This window comes from Prionailurus viverrinus, chromosome B3, assembly GCF_022837055.1.
Source record: "Prionailurus viverrinus isolate Anna chromosome B3, UM_Priviv_1.0, whole genome shotgun sequence".
Lineage (NCBI taxonomy): Eukaryota > Metazoa > Chordata > Mammalia > Carnivora > Felidae > Prionailurus > Prionailurus viverrinus.
Genome location: NC_062566.1, coordinates 66,089,318 through 66,112,406, shown reverse-complemented (window position 1 = coordinate 66,112,406; position 23,089 = coordinate 66,089,318). Strand labels below are relative to the sequence as shown.

The following is a 23,089-nucleotide window of genomic DNA, read 5'->3' as shown; positions in this document are numbered from 1 at the left end:
AACAAAGAGAGAAAGAAAATTGCCAAGTGTTTTACAAAACAGATGTGTGGGGTTGAATGTGTATGTACATGTATGTGTGTGTATATAGATTTATATTATATAGTTATGATCATACTGTTATAATTACATTATAGTTATATATTATGTTTATAATATAAGGTTCTATAATAAAATTATATAATCAATGTACTATATAAATCTTATAAATATGTGATATTTGAAAGTGATATTATAAAATCTTATTAGCAATATACAATTATATAGAATAAAATTATACATATGATTTTGTTGAATTCAACAACTATTTCTCTGTAATGTAATACAAATTCTATTAATTAACCATCAGATTGAAATATTTGAGCGGAATCATATTAAAGAAATGCTTTTCCCTGAATGAGTAAGAACATGTAGCTCTATGGAAAGCTGGAATTCAGTGAGAAGTCACATGTTGGTTCACAGCTTCTTCATAGCTGTTTTCATCTCTTTATTTCTCAATGTGTAGATAAGGGGGTTCAAGAGTGCAGTAAAAATGGTGTAAAAACACAAACAGAAGCTTGTCCGCAAAGAACCAACTGAAAGGCCACACACAAATGAAAATGCAGGGCCCAAAGAAGAGAGAGCATGATTACCATGATACATGCAGAGCAAGTAGAGAGTGCTTTGGATACCCCACTAGCAGCATGTTGTTGGACAGTGATGATGACAACAGTGTAGGAGACCAAGAGGAGCACAAAACAGCTCATAGAGAGCAACCCCACTGTCTGAGATCATGAGTATACCCAAGACATAAGTGTCCATGCAGGCAAGCTTGATCACAAGAGGAAGGTCACAAAAGAAGCTGTCCACCTCACTGGGGCCACAGTAAGGTAAACTCACAGTAAAGGCTACTTGGCTGATGGAGTGCACAAATCCAACGATCCATGAAATGAACACCAGATCCATGTAGGTCTGCCAGCTAATCATAGTCATGTAATACAAAGGAATGCATATAGCCACATATCTGTCATAGGCCATGGAAACCAGAAGTACCATCTCAGCCCCACCAATAAAGTGCAAGAAGAAGATCTGAGCCATACATACTCCAAAGGAGTTGAGCTTTCGATCACTGAGAAAGTCCCTGATCATCTTGGGGGTGGCAAATGAGGCTAGCCATATGTCCAAGAAGGATAGATTTGCCAGCAGGAAGTACATAGGGGAAGAGTGCAAGTGGGGGTCAGAAATTACAGTGACCACAATAATGAGGTTACCCAGCACGGTGACCACATAGATCCCAGAGAAAAATATAAAGAAAAAATGTTGGAGATGCTGTGAAGTGCAGAGTTCATACAACACAAATTCTGACACCAAGGAATAATTCTGCAGTTCCATTATCTCAAGTTTCAGATTTTGTTCTGAATCTATATAAAGAAAAGAGATGGATATGAAAGGACCTGTCAACTATCAGGCACATGAAAGTGATCAACTAAATTTTATCAGAATATAATTTTAATTTGTAAGACATAACATAAAATAGAATACAGAGAAGATTAAAACCAAGCCCAACAGCAGAGTTTGCTTTTCTCCCATGTTACGCCTACTTGGAATCTTCCTTTTTTTTTTTTTAAGCCACTTTGTTAACATAAAAATGTAGCTTCCTACCAAAATTCACCCATTTCAAGTATAAAACAATGACTTTTAAACAAATTATGGAGTTATGCAGCTATCCCCACAATGCTTGTTTTGAAATCTTGACAATCCAGATTCTTACTAGGACTTCTGGCATTAGTTGGACTATCTTCTCCTTTGTATTCATTTGCTCATTCACAAGCTCACACATTCAGACCATATCTATGTAACACTGACAGTTTCCCATTCTCACTTAATTCAGTTATTGAAACAATCAGTATAAAGGGAAATAAATCAATTAACCTAAGGTTCATACAGTTCCCCTGATCCCACAGTTTATTACTGTCCTTGTCATCTCTTTTAATCCATTGGGTTTGGGATTCAAAAGCCAATGATCCAATTCATTTGTGGATTTATTATGTATAAACTGACTACTTATGACAGGATTTTAGAATGACTTCAATGAAACATATTTTTCAAGACTTTTCAACAAGGATCAGAGCATAAAACTTATGCAATAATTTTTTTGTGGGTAGCTTTCACAAACTACACAATATACATGAATGACTGATAAGTTCAGCATTTGATTAAGAATAATGGTAGCATGTAGCAGGGACAATGGGTACATAAAAAAGGAGGTTGTCAATTCTAACCCAGGGGTCAACTTTGGGCAAAACCTTACTTGAGGACAAATCATACCTCCTCCACTACTTTGTAGTACTTTGTATGAAATATTTAACATTAAGTATAGATTAGATTAGGGTGAGGTTGTTGGGGAAGTGAGACAATGAAGGATTTTTACACAGAGGAACTTTCATTGAGATAACACATCACTCAAATAATATTATTTAAGTAATTTTCTCTCAACATTATATGGTTCCAATATTCAGTTTAGGGGTTTTGCTAAGAATAAATGTAACATTTGCATTCGTCACATAATGAGATATTTTGTTTATTAAATCATTTGTTCAGAAAACATTTAATTCCTACTGTGTGACAAATTTTTCTAGGCATTGTGATTGGCGTTTTAGTTTTGGGTAATCTCAAACAATTTTAAGATTTTAGTTTGGGATAATTTCTATTAGACATCTTTTCTCTACAACATTGTATATCTGTGCCAACTTTTCTCTGAAGGCATATATTCAGGGAGTAAATCCAATTTTTTAATAATTAAAATGAACTTTAAAGCCCAAGGGAAATGGCAAGTGGACTGCCTTAGTGGATGCTGAGCTCCCATTGCAATGGTGAATTCCTTTTTTATAGTATCTCAGGGTTGGAATGCCCCCCAGATTTTACCTCGACCAACACCACAGCCTTCCCATTACCATTTGTTTGAAGGCACTGAGAATAGGGTTTTAAATGTGAGATTTGTAGAACACCTCGGCTACTGATTTTCTGTGTGGTCTTTGGAAATTGTTCAACCTCTTTGTCTCATCTTCAGTGTGCCAGATGGTAGTTTAGGCACTGGAGACACAGGTGAGGTCCTGGGGACCAGTACCTGGTCGATGATCAGTGTTGTAACTACTTGGGGGCACCTTCTGTCATAGTTGAGAGCACAGAGGAGTTGAGAAGATGACCAGTGGAGACTGAGCACTCAGAGGAGATGACAGTTTTCAGGGCTCACTGCAGCTACTGGGGTGGATGGTCAGAGAGGCATCCTCCTTTGGGAAGTGGAAGCAGTTGCCAGAGGAGGCCTCCAGCCTTGGTGCTCCTCTCTGTTCTGGACCTCCTTCACATACCACCATTGCCCTCCTCTAGGCAGAACCATGAGACTTCCCATGAAGGGCTTATCCAAAAGGGTATCCCCCAGGATCCCCAAGGAGATATCTTAAAAATCTCTTCAGGGGCTGGCTGGTGGCTGAAATGGCACTGGGACCTGTGTTGCATGGAGCGGTGGAGGAGTGTTGAGCTTCAGTGTCAGGTCCATCCACACAGGCTTCACTTTCTACCACTGTCCCTCACAGGGACTCTCTAAGCAACCACTGTGTGTGTGAGAGAAATGGTTTAGTAGCTGTGAATGTATGTATTTAATTTCACTAAATAATGCCAAATTTCTATGCAACTTGATTTACCCTCTTACTATAGTGCACGAGAAGCCCTCTAAGTCCACGTTCTTGACACCAATTTGCATCATCCAACATTCTATTTTTATATTAAGTTGATGGTCTAAATTTGTATTTTACCTTTAATTTTTTCTCATACAAAATGACAGTGTTGTTTGTTGTATTAATTTCATAGGGCTACCATGCCAATTACCACAAACATTATAATTTAAAACAACAGAAATTTATTCTTTCACATTTTTCAAGAAATGTTTCTTGGTTTTGGCTGCATAACTCTAATCTCTGTCTACCTGCATCTTCATGTGGCTTTTTCTCTGTGTATCTGTATGTCGTTTTCTGTCTCTTATGGGCACTCTCACTGAATTTAGGGACCACCCTCATCCAGTCTGATCTCATGAAGATCCTTATCTTAATTTCATCTGCAAATACCCTCTTTACAAGTAAGGTCACATTCTGAAGTTCCAGGCGGACATTAATTTAGGAGGACATTATTCTACACACAAGGCTGGACACTTGGTTCCAGGGCCTCTTTTGAAACAGAGATATCATTTTATTAATTGCATTATTAATTTAGCTCCATGTTCTGTTTTGTTCCCTACTTAATTATGGTTTATGCACCTCTTAACCTCATGCATGTTCAATCATTAAGTTTGCCTTTTTTTTTATCCCTATTCTCTGTTTATTCACTGACTGTAGAAACCAAATGAGGACCGGTCAGTAACATTTGTCTTAACATATCTAATCATACCAGGTCCCAAATAGTGCCTCGTTGTCCAGAAGCATGCTTACTTCCAGATTCTTTCAAGCACCTCTCTCCTCAAGTTCCCTGTCCCTGTCAAGATTTCGAGAAAACTGTTACCCTTTTCCCATGTATAAAAGCTGTCCCTAGGCTCAACAGGGAAGGGCAGCTTTAAGAATAATCTCTTGCCTTTTCATTGGGCTGCCCTTCTGAAAATAAAGCTCTCTTTGCTTCAAAACTGATATCTCAGACATTGGTTCAATGCTTATCAGGTACACAAACAAGTTTGGTTTTCTAACAAATTCAATGAGCCAGCCAGGAGGCTCTTGCCTGAGGAAGGCCAGCCCTGGCCAGAGAGGTGATATCATGGGAATTTCCTGCAGCTGCCTGGATCACCACTGAATCCAGGAAAATTCCCCTGGCTGCCCTCCAGACCTGCACTGACCTCTTCTCAAGGCCAAGCCTCAGCTAAAGCAAAGACACCTTCCATGGACTCTGGGTAACTTTTATTGTTGAAGGGTGGGTTTATGTGTGTGTAATCAGCAACTGCATTTCCTCTCATTTAGTTTTGGTTCTTTTTAGGAATATTTCCAAAGAATACCTTTCAAGAGAGGCCCTCACATTTTGCAACATGAAACATCCTTATAAACATCCTTAATTTCTTTTGTTGATGGATCATTTGCTTTTGTTTTTCTCCCACAGAACTCGTATTAGTCCTGTCTTGTCTGTATTATCAGAAACACCAATTCAATCTTGAATATAGCACTTAGGGTTGCACTATGCAAAACTGGTTTTCTTTTACGTAAGCTTCTATCAACCAAAAGAAAATGGTATTCTTTTGCAATGTAGCTTGGCCACAATACAGGTGGAAATGTTCTTTTATATAAGTATAAATACTGCCCCTGAAACAATTAAAAGTCCTTTAACCTCTCTGGGAATGACTGATCTAAATCATTCCCTATTCTTGAGACTGAAGGAAAAAAAAGTGGGGAAGGAAGGAAAAAAAAGACCTTTTAAAAGTACAAACAGCTAGTAAAACACCCTTGCTCAAAATCTAGTCCACAATTTCCATAAGATTATTTATCAAGGATAAATACAATCTTTATTGTAAAGTTTCTTGCCTGTGTCTGTCTTTTATGGCATTATCTCCCTCTGGATGCTATTAGTAAAACTATAAAAGAGCTCTGTTTAGTTGAAGATAAGAATGGGGCATCCTCACACGCAAAGATAGAAACTAATTCAAAGGTTTCTCAGGTTCACAGGATCTGGGATAATCTCTGATAAATTAAAGTTTGGGTTTGTTGGTTAAAATAGACATGCCTTTTGGAGTTATAGTTTTTATGAGAGCTCAAAGCCTGCTTGGAATTCTCTCTCACTTTCTGCCCCTCCCCTGCTCATGCTCTCTCTCTCTCAAAATAAATGAACTTAAAAAAAAAAATAAATTCCTTATGAAAAGATGTAACAAAGCAGATTTAAAAGAACCTATATGGTCTATTACTATTCTTGCTGTGCTTATGCAAATAATTAAGCCAAGTTTGTTAAAACTGGACTCATTAGTTTTAAGCAAATTAGTCTTCATTTGGCTGCAAATTAGTCTTCAATAAAAAGAAGGGTAAATTTAGAGAGAAAAATTATATATCAATAACACACCTTTGTTAATGTTAAATTCTAATTATGATTAAGTGTTGTTGTATGTTTGCTGTTTGCCTATTCAACTGGGCTGGATCCTAGATTCTTCTGCTGTCTTCAAATATCTGTCTATGACTCTCCCAACTAAGGTTTCCTATTTTCACCCACTCTTTTAATTTGAAACAACTGAGAAATGAAGAATACCTTTTTCCCGAGGCCTATAAACTAAAGCTGGACAACTTGAAATAAGCTTCAGAGAAAATGCCACAATAGTCCATGCTGAGGCAATCTTCACGCCTGTTGCTGTGTGGGCCACTCAGAAATCACCAGAAGCACTCAAACTGTAGGCCAGGAAAATCTGTCAGATAGACACTGCCTGCCCCCACTCCAACTAAGGATGCTTCAAGCTCAACAGCTAGAAATCCTCCCACTGGTGGCACTCAGGAGTCAGACACTGGGTTTACATACTGCTGTAACCATTAGCGTGTGTTTTTCTTTTGTTTCCATAAAAATGCCTTACTTGCAGCAGAAAAAAGCCAAGCAGTTTTAGATAAAGTACAGAAGAAGCCCATCATCTTCATCTACTAGATTCAAACAATCCTGCCAGGCCAGAAGCATCAGAGGCACCAGAGAAGGTGCTAAACTGCGACCCTGATCAAGATATAAATGCAGGAGGACATCACAGACTTCAAAATTACCCAGAAGGTATGCTAGTAGGATTAAAAAATAGGGGTACCCAAACATAAGAATCTAAATAAGGTTAAACAAGTTAATCAGATGCCTCAAGAAGACCCTCATTTTTTCTTGAATGAATTTATCAAGCATATTGTCAGTATGCTGACATCTACCCTGAAGCACCTGAAAACTTAAAAGTGATACATATGACTTTTATTAGCCAAAGTGCCCCAGATAGTCAAAGGAAATTACAAAAAACAGTGGTAGCTTTAGAGAGGGCTATTTGGGCATTGGTAGGGATTGCTTTTGAGGTTTCTAATAACTGGGATCAAGTCCAGAAAACAGAGAAGCAAACAAAGAGTAATGAGACAGCATGCTACTTTGCTAGCTGTGGCCACCTGAGGAAAGTCTCCCGAGAAACAGTCACAGTGAAAACCGAGGTCCAAGCCCTGTGCCCAGACACTGGAGAATGTCTTCGAAGACAGGTTTCCCATTTTCACTCCGTTGGCTATTGCTCTTTGCCCCTCAGCAGCAGGAAGCAGCCAGAGCCGTCATTGTCCCTATTCTCCAAGATGGAAGAACTATAAAATAAGAGTGGGGATTTGAGGCAGGTGCTTGGTTCCTGGACCCGTTTTGAAGGCCTAAGGGGAACTATAGTTCTATCAGTTGCATTATTAACTTAGGTCCACGTTCTGTTTGTTCTCTACTTAATTATGGTTTTTGAACCTCTTAACCTCATGCATGATCAATCGTTAACTTTTCCCCTTTTACCACTACTCCCTGTTTACCAAGTGATTGTAGAAACCTAATTGGGTCTCGACAGTAACATTTGTCTTGATGTATTTGATCATACCACGTCCCAAATAGCACCTCATTCTCCAGAAGAATGCTTTCCTCCAGATTCTTTCAAGCCCCTCCCCCCACACCCTTTAGCCACAAGAATGTTTCAAGAAACTCATTACCCTCCTCTCATGCATATAAGCTGTCCCTAGGGTCAATGGGGCAAGGCAGCTTTGGGAATGATCTTCTGCCTTCTCTTTGGGCTGCCTTCTCCTAACAAAGGTTTATTTGCTTCAAAACGAGTGTCTCAGAATTTGGCTTACTGGACATTGGGTGCATGGACAAGTTTGACTTTCTAAGGGCAGAAATGTAAATCATTTCACTTTTTTCAATCAACACTAATAGTAAATTTTATCCTCTTTATTATATGTAGTCATTTTCAAAACCCAATACCTGTGAGCAACGGAGTCTTACAGTTGAAAGTTTCTACATTACTTTTCTTAGACTTGAGTGTATGAGAGCAGCAAATTAGCTGTTGTATTATTTGTTCATGGAGTTAGCTTCCCAGACCTCTGTTATATTTTAAACAACTTCTAGATTTGGGGAAGGAGGTAATTTACAAAAGTGTTTCCAGAAAATGGTTAACACTATTAGAGGTATCAGAGAATTGTAAAGAGGTACACAGCTTCTAAAAACAGACTTGAGTCAGAATCTTTTCTTTCCCTTCTAGCTGTGGAAATTTAGGTAACTTATAAAGCCTTCTGCCCCAGTTCCCTCATGTATAAAATGGGGATGAAAACAGCACCCAGTTCATAAGACTGATACTCAAAGACTTCACTCTACAGCCTAATCATTTACTGAATTTCTAATCAGATTCTCTTAATTTTTCAAATTCTCTTATTTTTAATTTCTTTAACATTTATTTATTTTTGAGAGACACAGACATAGACACAGTGCTAACAGGGGAGGGAAGAGAGAGAGAGAGAGAGAGAGAGACAGACAGACAGACAGACAGAATCCAAAGCAGGCTCCAGGCTTTGAGCTGTCAGCACAGAGCCTGATGCGGGGCTCGAACTCACAAACTGCAAGACCGTGACCTGAGCTGAAGTCGGATGCTCAACTGACTGAACCACCAAGGCACCCCTCAAATTCTATATTTTAGATACAGACTGAAGAATTGCTTTTGTAGTCTCTCTTTAAATCTGAGTTATTTCACATATAGTGTAATAATGGTTTCAAGAGAATGTAGTGATTCATCACTTACATATAATATCCAGTGCTCATGCCAAGAAGTGCCCTCCTTAATGCCTTCCATCACCCATTTATCCAATCTCCTCACCCAACACCTCTCCAAAAACCCTCAGTCTGTTCTCTGTATTTAAGAGTCTCTTATGGTTTGCCTCCCTCACTGTTTTCATCTTATTTTTCCTTCCCTTTCCCTACGTTCTTCTGTTTTGTTAAATTCCACATATGAGTGCAATCATATATTTGTCTTTCTCTGACTGACTTATTTTGCTTAGCATAACACACTTTAGTTCCATCCACGTTGTTGCAAATGGCAATATTTCGTTCTTTTTGATCACGAAGTAATATTCCATTGTATATATACCACATCTTTTTTTTTTACATTTTTTAAAATGTTTACTTATTTTTGAGAGAGAGAGAGAGAGAGAGAGAGAGAGAGAGAGAGAGAGAGAACAAGCAGATAAGGGGCAGAGAGAGAGAGACACAGAATCCGAAGCAGACTCCAGGCTCCAAGCTGTCAGCACAGAGCCCAAAGTGGGGATCGAACTCACAAGCTGTGAGATCATGACCTGAGCTGCAGTCAGACGCTCTACTGACAAAGCCACTTAGGTGCCCCTATATACCACATCTTCCATATCCATTCATCAGTCGATGGACATTTGGGCTCCTTCCATAATTTGGCTGTTGATAGTGCTGCTATAAACACTGGGGTGCATGTGCCCCTTTCAATCAGGATTTTTGTAATGTTTGCATAAATACCTAGTAGTGCAATTGCTGGGTCATAGGGTAGCTCCATTTGTAATTTTTTAAGGAAACTCCATCTTCCAGAGTGGCTGCACCAGTTTGCATTCCTACCAGCAGCGCAAAAGGGTTCCCCTTTTTCCACATCCTCACCAACATCTGTTGTTTCCTGAGTTGTTAACTGTAGCCATTCTGACAGCTGTGAGATGGTATCTCATTGTGGTTTTGATTTGTACTTCCCGGGTGATGAGTGATGTTGAACATCCTTTCATGTATCAGCCATTTGGATGTCTTCTTTAGAAAAGTGTTTCTTCATGTCTTTTACCCATTTCTTCACAGGATTATTTTTTCTGGGTGTTGAGTTTGATAAGTTCTTTAAGATTATGGATACTAACTTTTCCAATATGTCTCCCATTCTGTCGGTTGTTTTTTAATTTTGCTGATTGTTTCCTTCATTGTGAAAAGCTTTTTATAATGATGAGGTCCCAATAGTTCATTTTTGCTTTTGTTTTCCTTGCCTCAGGAGACATGTCTAGTAAGAAGTTGCTGCGGCTGAGGTCAAAGAGGTTGTTGCCTGTTCTCTCCTCTAGGATTTTGATGGTTCCTTGTCTCACATTTAGGTCTTTCACTTATTTTGAAATTATTTTTGTGTATGGTATAAAATAGTGGTCCAGTTGCATTTTTCATGTTGCTGTCCGGTTTTCCCAACACCATTTGCTGAGTGTGACTGTCTTTTTTCCATTGGATATTCTTTCTGCTTTGTCGAAGATTAGTTGGCCATACATTTGTGGGTCCATTTCTTGGTTCTCTATTCTGTTCCACTGATCTATGTGTCTGTTTTGTGGCAGTACCATACTGTCCTGATGATTATGCTTTGTAATACAGCTTGAAGCCTGGAATTGTGATATCTCTGGCTTTGGTTTTCTTTTTCAACAATACTTTCATTATTTAGGGTATATTCAGTTGCCATACAAATTTTAGAATTGTTTACTGTGGCTCTGTGAAGAATGCTGGTGTTATTTTGATAAGGATTGCATTGAATGCATAGATTTCCTTGGGTAGTATCAACATTTTAACAATATTTGTTCTTCCTATCCAGGAGCATAGGATGTTTTTCCATTTTTTTGTGTGTCTTCTTCAATTCCATTCATAAGCTTTCTATAGTTTCCAGCATACAGACATTTTACCTCTTTGTTTAGGTTTATTTATCTTATGGTTTTCAGTGTTTTCAGTGCAATTGTCAATGGGACTGTTTTCTTAATTCTCTTTCTGCTGCTTCATTATTGGTATATAGAAATGCAACCAATTTCTGTACGTTGATTTTATATCCTGTGACTTTGCTGAATTCATGTATCAGTTCCAGCAGTTTTTTTTGTGCAATCTTTCACTTTTTCCATGTAGTGTATCATGTTGTCTGTGAAGAGTGAAACTTTGACTTCTTCCTTGCCGATGTGGATACATTTTCTTTTCTTTCTTTTTCTTTTTTTTTTTTTTTTGTCTGAATGCTGAAGGTAAGACTTCAACACTATGTTGAACAACAGTGGTGAAAGTGGCTGATCACTCTTTAGTAGCCTCAAACAAGTCCTACTTTCCATAGAAACATCAACCTATCTGACCAATTATGCTCAAAGTAAAATCATTTGTGAGAGCAACTCTGAGCAAAGGGTTCCAATCTTGCAAATTGAAATGATGATTGGTAGTATATATTTTTAGTTCCTCCTGAAATTTGGAACCATCCATACTCTTAGGGAAGTTAAAGATTTAGCTTTATAAATCTATGGTAAGCAACAGATTTAAAGATCATGAACAATGATTTTGACATATAGATAATTTCTTGGTACTAGTCTGCCTTGCCATTTTCAGAATTCTCTAATTCCTGATAGTGACTTAATGTGTTGTGATATCTCCTGGAATTCTGGACTTAGCTGAAGGGTACTAGCAGATAGGAAGCCCTTAAAGTAACATTACAATCTATCTGTGAAAATGGCTATTTTTGGTAATGATGAGATGGTAATCAGCCTGACTGCCTCTTTGAAAGTTATAGGCTGCATATAGATTGCCTACTGGGGGACTGGAAAGACTCCAGACCAAACTTATAAATCCTCCTTCCCAATTCTTGGTTTTTGTTAAAGCTAAGAGGAAAAAGACAGGTGATGGAGCCACTAGGTGGCAGGCAAGCTTCTTGTAAACTTTATTGATCAGAGTTGTTTAATCCCCTACTTTAGATTCATTTCCTTAAATTTCTTCTACAACTAAAAAATATTTACCTCTACCCATTCGAAATGTTGACAAGAGCTCCACTGAAATCAGTAAATTTTTCCATGTCAAATAAGCCAAGTTCAATTGGTAGTCTTTATTATCCCAAATATGAGTCATTTTTATAAAAACATGCAACATATTCACAATATTGTGTAAGACACTAAAATTCATAATTCTCCTCACTAGAGTAGAGATGTATCAGAAATTTTATGGCATCTATATATTTTGCTCTGGAATTCAGGAAAAATTTCAGAAAAAGTATTAAGTCCTAGACATGTCATAAGCTAAAATATGAAATAAGATGTTGAAAAAATAGGAAAACATAAGATTATCATGGTTGAAACATTTCATACTAAGCCCAAGAAAATCGACTCAACTTTCAATGATTTAGTGTTCAGGTTAGTGGCTAATTTCAAGTAAACATACATACAATTATAACTTTCCTTCATTACAGAAATAGCAAGAAAAAATACAATTAAAAATGACCTCATAAAATATAAATAAAAGGAAATAATTCATAAATTTAATAGTTTCAGTATATAATAAGGAAAGCTATATAATGTTACTGGGGGACACAAATGAAGGTCTTAATAGGTGCAGAAATAAACTCTGTTCTAGGATTAAAAAGACCAATATTGCCAAAAAAAAAAAAAAAACAACAACAACAACAAAACAAAAAAAAAAAAACCAACCAAGAATCCAGGGCCAGATGGTTTCCCAGGGGAATTCTACCAAACATTTAAGGAAGAGTTAACACCTATTCTCTTGAAACTGTTCCAAAAAAATAGAAATGGAAGGAAAACCTGCAAACTCTTTCTATGAAGACAACATTACCTTGATTCCGAAACCAGACAGAGACCCCACTAAAAAGGAGAACTATAGACCAATTTCCCTGATGAACATGGATGCAAAAATCCTCAACAAGATATTAGCCAACCAGATCCAACAATACATTAAAAAAATTATTCACCATGACCAAGTGGGATTTATACCTGGGATGCAGGGCTTGTTCAATATCCACAAAGCAATTCATGTGATTCATCACATCAATAAAAGAAAGGACAAGAACCATATGATCCTCTCAATAGATGCAGAGAAAGCATTTGACAAAATACAGCATCCTTTCTTGATAAAAACCCTCAAGAAAGCAGGGATAGAAGGAGCATACCTCAAGATCATAAAAGCCATATATGAATGACCCAACACTAATATCATCCTTAATGGGGAAAAACTGAGAGTTTTCTCCCTAAGGTCAAGAACAAGACAGGGATGTCCACTCTTGCCACTGTTACTCAACATAGTGTTGGAAGTCTTAGCCTCTGCAATCAGACAACACAAAGAAATAAAAGGCATCCAAATCTGCCAGGAGGAGGTCAAACTTTCACTCTTCACAGATGACATGACACTCTATATGGAAAACCCAAAAGATTCCACCAAAAACCGCTAGAACTGATGTATGAATTCAGCAAAGTTGCAGGATATAAAATCAATGCATAGAAATCGGTTGCATTCCTATACACCAACAATGAAGCGACAGAAAGAGAAATCAAGGAATCGATCCCATTTAAAATTCCACCAAACACCATAAAATACCTAGGAATAAATCTAACCAAAGAGGTGAAAAATCTATACACTGAAAACTACAGAAAGCTATGAAACAAATTGAAGAAGACACAAAAAAATGGAAAAAGATTCCATGCTCCTGGATAGGAAGAACAAATACTGTTAAAATGTAGATACTATCCAAAGCAATCTACATATTCAATGCAATCCCTATCAAAATAACACCAGAATTCTTCACAGACCTAGAACAAATAATCCTAAAATTTGTATGGAAACAGAAAAGACCCCTAATAAACAAAGCGATCTTGAAAAAGAAAACCAAAGCAGGAGGCATCACAATCCCAGACTTCAAGCTATACTACAAAGCTGTTATCATCAAGACAGTATGGTACTGGCACAAAAACAGACACTCAGATCAATGGAACAGAATAGAAAACCCAGAAATGGTCCCACAAATGTATGGCCAACTAATCTTTGACAAAGCAGGAAAGAATATCCAATGGAATAAACACAGTCTCTGCAGCAAGTGGTGCTGGGAAAACTGGATAGCGACATGCAGAAGAATGAACCTGGACCACTTTCTTACACCATACACAAAAATAAACTCAAAATGGATGAAAGACCTCAATGTAAGACAGGAAGCCATCAAAATCCTTGAGGAGAAAGCAGGCAAAAATCTCTTTGATCCTGGCCACAGCAACTTCTTACTCAACACGTCTCTGGAGTCAAGGGAAACAAAAGCAAAAATGAACAACTGGGACCTCATCAAAACAAAAAGCTTCTGCACAGCGAAGAAAACAATCAGCAAAACTAAAAGGCAACTGACAGAATGGGAGAAGATATTTGCAAATCACATATCAGATAAAGGGTTAGTATCCAAAATCTACAAAGAACTTATCAAACTCAACACCCAAAAAACAAATAAACCAGTGAAGAAATAGGCTAAAGACATGAATAGACACTTCTCCAAAGAAGACATCCAGATGGTCAACTGACACATGAAAAAATGCTCAACATCACTTATCATCAGGGAAATACAAATCAAAACCACAATGAGATACCACCTTACACCTGTCAGAATGGCTAACATTAACAACTCAGGCAACAACAGATGTTGGCAAGGATGCGGAGAAAGAGGATCTGTTTTGCATTGTTGGTGGGAATGCAAGCTGCTGCAGCCACCCTGGAAAACAGTATGGAGGTTCCTCAAAAAACTAAAAATAGAACTACCCTATGGCCCAGAAATTGCACTACTAGGCATTTATCCAAGGGATATAGGTGTGCTGTTTCGAAGGGACACATGCACCCCCATGTTTATAGCAGCACTATCAACATCCAAAGTATGGAAAGAGCCCAAATGTCCACCCATGGATGAATGGATAAAGAAAATGTGGTGTGTGTGTGTATACACACACACACACACACACACACACACACACATACATACATACACAATGGAGTATTACTTGGCAATCAAAAAGAATGAAATCTTGCCATTTGCAACTACATGGATGGAAATGGAGGGTATTATGCTAAGTGAAATTAGTCAGTCAGAGAAAGACAAAAATCATATGACTTCACTCATATGAGGACTTTAAGAGACAAAACAGATAAACATAAAGGAAGGGAAACAAAAAATATATAAAAACAGGGAGGGGGACAAAACAGAAGAGATGCATAAATATGGAGAACAAACTGAGGGTTGCTGGGGGGGTTGTGGGAGGGGGATGGGCTAAATGGGTAAGGGGCATTAAGGAATCTACTCCTGAAATCACTGCTTCACTATAGGCTAATTTGGATGTAAATTTTAAAAAATAAAAAATGAAGTTAAAAAAAAAGAAGATGTGGTATATACATATATATATAATGGAATATTACTCGGCAATCAAAAAGAATGAAATCTTGCCATTTGCAACTACATGGATGGAACTAGAGGATATTATGCTAAGAGAAATTAGTCAATCAGAGAAAGACAAATATCATATGACTTCACTCATATGAGGACATTAAGACACAGAACAGATGAACACAAGGGAAGGGAAGCAAAAAGAATATAAAAATAGGGAGGGGGACAAAACAGAAGAGACTCTTAAATATGGAGAATAAACACAGTGTTACTGGAGGGGTTGTGGGAGGGGAATGGACCAAATGGGTAAGAGGCGTTAAGGAATCTACTCCTGAAATCATTGTTGCACTATAGGCTAACAATTTGGATGTAAATTTAAAAAATAAAATTAAAATTATGAAAAGAAAAAGAAAAAGAAAAAAATTTAATTTAAAAAATAATAAAAATTAATTAATTAATTAACAAAGACCAATATTGGGAATATATTTCCACCTAAATGAGTGTATGAGATTAATTCAATTATAATATTTAGCATTCATGTCGTTTAATAAAATCATTCTACCTAATAATAAATAACTGAACTGGTTTTAAGATGATTTGAGGAAGAATAGCAATGAGAGTACTTATATAATAGACATTAAAATGTAATATAGATTTTTAGGTGCCTGGGTGACTCAATCGGTTGGGCAACTGACTTTTGGTTTCAGCTCAGGTCATGATCTCACAGTTTATGAGTTGGAGCCATGTGTCAGGCTCTGTGCTGACAGCGGGGAGCCTGCTTGGGATTCCCTATCTCCCTCTCTCTAAATAAACAAACAAACAAACAAACAGACAAACAAACATTTTAAAAAATGTAATATATATTTACAATGATTAAAACAACTTGCTAACAAATGAATCTCAAAGGCATTATGCTGACTGAAAGAATCCATGCCCGAAGGCTACTTACTATACGAATTCACTTACATGACAGTCTAGAAAAGGAAAACGAGGCACAAAAAAATAGATCACTATTATCACAGCCAGAAGATAGGAGAGAGGGATAGACCACAAAGGGACACAGGGGAATTTGAGGGTTGAAGAAATTCTCTTGTTTTCTCATTGTGATGGTTACATGGCTATGCATTTGTGAAGACTCACAGAATTGTACACTAATGACAGTGATTTTTTTTTTCTATTTGTAAATTGTATTTTAAAAGTGGAAAAAAAAAGCTTGATACTGGTACTAAGAATTGATTGCAGACTTTTCAGGAGTATCACCCCTTTCCCCCTGTAAGTTCTGAATCAATTTATCAGTGGACTCAGAAAACAAGGAAGAGATAAATATTAGTGTTATTACTGATAAAATTGTATTGGACTTACAACCATGTAACATAGTACTTTACATGCCACAACATGACTGAATATTTAGTTCACTCTCTGCATCCATAGGCTCTAAGCTTCCTGAAACCCTGGGTCAATCTTCTGGCACATTGTGGGCTCACAAAACATGTGAAGAATGGTTAGAGTCACCGTGTCTGGGGCAACCGAGTAACTAAAAGTTAATATATATTAACTAGGGATTACCTACTAAACGTACTTAACTAGCACCAAACAGTAGTGACTCAGACACTCAGCTAACAGCTATGTGAGGGATCATCTGTGTACATTTTCTACATACAGATTCCCAGTAATAACTACAACTATAATAGCAGCAGTAATAATTACAAGAGTCATAGCATTAGTAAAAATAACAATTGTAAAGATTAAAAACATGCCAAAATAATAAAAGAAACATATAAAGAAGTTTTTGCAGATAAAGAAGTAGAGAAAGAGAATTTATTCATTTTTCTTTTCAAATTTGCATGAGAAGAAGTAGTGAAGAGAGGATTTAAATGCATGTCTTCCAGATTGTAGATGTCATGCTTTTAACCAGTGATAGCGACAAACAAGGGGTTTGCTCTTTAACAATTAAAGACCTACGGTTTCCTTATACAGAACTTCAAATACAGTAAGAGTTCATTCCTTAAAATGTCCATTCCTTAAATTGTCATTAACAATTTAAACACCTACTGTTTCCTAATACAGAACTTCAAATACATTAAAAGTTCATTCCTTAAAATGTCCAAATAAGAGATTATCTCTTTGGAGGCATCATCTACAAAGTGGGTTTTGAATTTATATGTCGAGTTCTATGGTGTAATGGTTAGCACTCTGGACTCTGAATTTACGTGTCGAGTTCTTATCTTCTTAATGGCTGCTTTTACTTCTTGATTCCTTAATGTATAAATAATAGGATTTAAGAGAGGTGTGAAAATTGTATAAAACACAGAAAGAATTTTATCTACAGAGTATCTGCTGAAGGGCCATACATAGATAAAGACGCATGGGGCAAACGATAAAGTCACAACCGTGATGTGTGCCGAGAGAGTGGAGAAAGCCTTGGCTGAACCACTAGCAGCACGGTGCCTGACTGAGTGTATGATGACCGTGTAGGAGACAAGCAAGAGGAGGAAGCAGACCAGGGACAGGAGGCCACTGTCAGCAATGACCAGCAGTTGTAGCATGTAGGTATCCTTGCAGGCGAGTTTGATCACAAGGGGAAGGTCACAGAAGAAGCTGTCCACCACGTTGGGACCGCAGAAGGGCAAATTCAACATGAAAGCCATTTGACTAGATGAGTGCACAAATCCAACTGTGTAGGAGGATAGCAACAGCCCACCAAGCACTCGGGGGTTCATGATGGACATGTAATGGAGGGGTTTGCATATGGCAACATACCTGTCTATTGCCATGGCTACAAGCAACATCATCTCACTCCCACCCAGGAGGTGGATGAAGAACATCTGAGAATAACATCCCCACCAAGAGATGGTCTTCTGCTTTCGGAGGAAATCCACAATCATTTTAGGGGTAGAAGAAGAAGCCAGGATCATATCAATACAGGAGAGGTTGATAAGCAGAAAATACATTGGTGTGTGAAGGCGTGAGTCAAAGGTCACGGTGACCAAGATGAGGAGGTTTCCTAACACAATCCCAGCATAGACCACAGAGAATCCTAGGAAGAATAAAATCTGAAGATTCTGAGATTTGGAAAGTCCCAGCAAAATGAACTCAGACGCCACTGAATGGTTCACTCTTTCCATGTTATCAACTTTATGTCATCATAATCCAAATGAGTAAGAATTGTGGGCAGAAAAGTTGTGTTTACACAAAGGATGGTTCATGTTGGTGTCTAATTTTGATACTCAGACAGGTGAACTTAAAGTACCTCCCACTTTTGGGAAATTTTGTTGGTCAGAGATATCGTAAATGGCCCAAAGCAGTGTACCAAATAGCAAGGAGAATTCAGAATATACATTTCTGAAAAACAAAAATAAAAACAGCACATGAAATCACAATCATATAGACTGTGAACTTGGATTCCAAAGACCTCAATACAACACCTAGCTGAGTTACTCATTGGGCAACATATGACAACGACCTCCTTCTGAGGGTTACATTTCCTCCTCAGTAAAATACAAAAAAAATCAAATTCCATGATATTGAATGCCTCTTTGTGCTATAAAGAGTCCATAAATAAGACAATGGTAAATAAATCTCCTAAATAAGATAAGATCATGGTGGGTTCTACATTTACAGAATAATACTGAATTTCTTAACCTGGAAATGATGTATGCAGAAAATATAGAAAGGATTCTAAAGACTCATATTTTGAAAGAGATTCTGGTAAACAAATATTAATTAATACCTTAAATTAAGTCTTACTTCTAAGCTTCTATCTCCTGAAAAATATACCTCTTCTCCTCCCTGCTCTATTTTTTAATGAATCCCTCACAGCTCAAGCTAGTGCCAGTGATGGTCATTGTACACTAGCAGAGTCAAACCATGTAATTTATATATGTGTGTGCATATATAGAGATACATGTTTATATTTATCAGTCATGCATAATTCATTCACTCAATATTTAACATTATTCACATCAAATGCCTCTTCCAGGAATTTAAGCAAGATATACCAAGAATATAGAAAGTTCACAGCCAAATGGAACTGAGTTTATTTCCTTTTCAGTGTGTATTCATTCATTCACTTGTGTATTGCTATACAGAGGACCACTGGTTAGCTTGTGCATGTTTATTTATCACAGCTTCAAAACGATAAAATGAGGTAACTGAGGTAACTGACTGATGTCGGTAATAGAAATACCATTATTTCAGTACAGTCATCTAAATTCATACCATAGCTTTCCCATCAGCCCATCCTTATAACAACACTGGTTTTATTGGCTTTGTTCTAAAAAAATATTTTCAACCATAATAGTTCCTCAATTATCTAGGTTCTTAAAAAGCTCCTGCAGTAATTAAAGCCTTCCTTTTGTGCCATTGTTTTTTTTTTTTTTTTTTTTTTTTACCAGAGAGGGGAAAATACTTTCATGGCAAAGTGCCTCATGTGAATCCCAGGAATAGCCTTGCATCTTCTTTTCCCATATTGCCATCAATTTCCTGCAATTTATGCTCCCAATCATCAGAAACAGAAGGAAGAAGCATCATAATGTTGTACAATCTGTTTCTCTGAGGCAATCTCATGGGTACATTTATCCAACTGGGGATGTATTTTTTTCTACATAAACTTGTTCTCTGGCCAGTTTCCTACTCTGAGAAACTTGGACTGATGCAAATTACAAAGTTACCTTATGTACTTAAAGTTACTTCCATGTTAAGAAAAGTTGTATCTCCTTTCAGTTTTATGGCTAATATTTAAAAGATCCATACTAACGCTTTGAAATCCCATTTTTGAAACTGCACTTGAAGAGAACAAGATAGACTTCAAATATACATGAAATAGTTTATATACATTCTTGCATCTGACTAATGTCTATTGAAGGAGTGAATGAATGAATAAAATATATAATGAATATTCAGGATCTAGATTAAAATCAGTGTTAAAGCAAAATCCATGTAAATTGGGAATTTTAAGCATATTTATTTTAAAATGTCAAATTGGATGTTAAAGCACTTTTAAACAGAAACAGAATAACCATTCCAATAAAACTGTTAGAAATATTTATTTTCCCTAATTTAGTTTTAAAAAGGATCAAAGTAGCTTATGTGAATGGAAAAGAAAACATGGCACACAGAGTAGTAGCAGGATAACTGTTAACAGTCTGTTTCCTGGATACCCTCTGAGAACAGTAATATACACATTAGTACATTGTGTGTGTTCTTTGCCTGTGTGTGTTGTTGTGGGTACTAGTATGTGTTTACATTTATATGCTTTTTATTAAGACCATAGTATTCACTACTATTTATTGAGAGAATAGTGTTCATATGCATAGTTATTTTCTTTGGGTTGTCAATACATTAAATATATATTTCTATGAGCACATGAAAATCCAAAACATTTTATGGCTATATCGAATTGCATTTTGTTGATGATACATAATGTAATTCCCCCACAAATACAGTTTATCTTTAGGAATTGAGCATTCTCATAAGAATTCTGTTTTCATCCTGTTATTGTCTTCTTAAGAAACCTGCAGTTTCATAACTCCCTTATCAATCCCAAGTTCACCAAGGCCTTCACAAAAAGCCTCTCATCCACCCTAAACATCCAATACTGTTTTATATTAGTGCAAAAATTCAACTTCTGTTTCAGCAAAAACAAATTCATGGTTTTCTGAATTCCTCATTAATTTTTTCTATCCTTAACATGTTTTCATGTCCACGAATTCCTCTGTCCATTTAACCATATCCTTTAAGACACCTCAAGGTCTCATCTATATAATAAAACTTTCCTTAGTGTAAAACCTATAACAATTTCCAGTGTATTTATGGTCCGTTTAATGTGATATACCATTTACCTATTCTCCAGGTATACCATGTGCATTAGGTACCAATATTCCGAAATTGAAGGAACACAAGAAAATGAGCTACGTAAATCTCTTCTAATCTGAGGTCTCTCATTTCTAGTGTTTTGAGTCTTTCCCCAGATCAATTTTAAGCTCTTTGAAAATAGACAAATTACTCTTATATTCTCCATAATACATGTTATTAAGGCCACCAATACAGATGCTAATGAAATGAATGAAAGCAGACAGGAATTTTAAAAATACTTGGAAAAATGCATCAGTGATATGTAACTGTGCCATAGATAGGTTTACTGAAAGTCAAAGAATTTTTCTACTTTTTATGGTTTTTATTTTGTTTTCATAGTATAACTTGCAGTAATCTATAATTTTCCTTTAAACCACATTCACATATAAGTTTCTAACTCTAAACCACCTACACACACACACACACACACACACACACACACACACACACACACACAATCTTGTGTGGAGGGGGCAAGGGGTAACAGAGAAAAGAGAAAAAGTTCATGTTTTGAAAGGAATCATTTTGATTACCTGCCTAGGATCCCCTTTCCCACAGAAATTTCCTTAGCTTTCTTCTTTCTATAAGGAACTTTCTAACTATATAAAATGGCTGAGGAGAAAAATATATAAACTTTGAAATCAACATTTTAATTCTAATGCATAGACTCATATGCAGAAAATACAGTTGAACTGAGTACTAGAAGTAGAAACTTACTTGCAGGATATCACAGGCATCAAATTATGAAACCACAAATTATGACTGATCTATGAGTTGCTAGATCTACAGAACACAATGTGTCCAATTACCTGAGAATATATGAGTGATTTACTCTATTGAAATGTATTTTTAAAAGTGCTTGTAATCTTAATACAAAAGAATATGAAATAAAGCAATTATGGGTTAGGTCAGGTTTGCCAAAAATCATGTTCTTGTCCACATGATATTTGTTAATTGAGCTGATGATGTTTGTTTGTTTGTTTGTTTGTTTAACAGAACAGGATAAACTGAAGTGTTAGGTTGGGTAGGTTTATTAGCCTGACAGGGAATAGCACATTTCTTTGAAAACAAAAGCAAAGAATTCATTCGGCCACTTACTTCTTGAGGAGTCACTGTTTGACATGGATTGACAATGCTCTCAAATGTTTATTGGTGATGATATGGACATTATGAAGTTGAAATGGAAACTCTTTAACAAAAGGAAAATAACATCACTTGAAGTATATCAAAGCGTACTCAATTATTTAATTTGCCCCATGCTATCACACTTATAATGTGAATATGCTGTACTTTTATGACAACTAGAGTGACAATGCCTTCTAGAATTCTCTAACGTTATCAGTGTTCAGCTTCTAAAGGACTTTTCACATCTGATTCTGCATATTAACAATGGGATTAAAAGCCAATATCTAGAAATGGTTCTATATTTTTTTAATGCATGTTAAAACTTCCTCTATGACTTACCAGTTTTACAGTGTTTGAGAACATTACTTGAGTAAGACACACTGAAACCTGGAGTGCTTCTCTTTCCAAAAATAATAGTATTTCCCTAAAAGAATGACAAAAATATTTTCTCCAAAAATAGTCATATATATTGAGAGTGGTCATAAATAAGTGACGTATTTTGAGACCTAACAGTACTCAACTGATGATCAAATACCAATGGGAATTATTAAAGGTGCCATGTTGTTTTCCCTGAATTACAAAAGAAAACTTTTTCTGGCATTGCATACTTACCAAAACTAGTATGTTTTACTTATTATGGACAACAGTTAGGAAGAGGAATATAAAACCCACTACCAGGTCTAGAGTGTTCTAATATAAAATTTATTTAAGAATATTAAAAGGGATCAATCACAGGGGTGCCTGGGTGGCTCAGTTGCTTAAGGGTCTGACTTCAGCTCAGGTCATGATCTCCTGGTTTGTGGGTTCAAGCCCTGCATCGAGCTCTGTGCTGATAGCTCAGACCCTGGAGCCTGCTTCGGATTCTGTGTCTCCCTCTCTGCCACTCCCCTGTTTGTGCTCTGTCTCTTTCTGTCTTAAAAATAAACATTTTTAAAAATGATCAATCACAAACATATAGTTACCATT

General features: G+C 36.7%; 1 protein-coding gene and 1 pseudogene across 1 annotated transcript; both read right to left on the bottom strand.

Moving 5' to 3' along the window:
• Positions 1 to 453: 453 nt before the first annotated feature.
• On the bottom strand, positions 454 to 1,368 carry LOC125168618 (olfactory receptor 4K14-like; annotated as a pseudogene).
• Positions 1,369 to 17,316: 15,948 nt separating this feature from the next.
• LOC125168347 (olfactory receptor 4K13) lies at positions 17,317 to 18,270 on the bottom strand. Its single transcript, XM_047863413.1, has one exon. The coding sequence runs from the start codon at positions 18,268 to 18,270 to the stop codon at positions 17,317 to 17,319; it is 954 nt and encodes a 317-aa protein (XP_047719369.1).
• Positions 18,271 to 23,089: the final 4,819 nt, after the last annotated feature.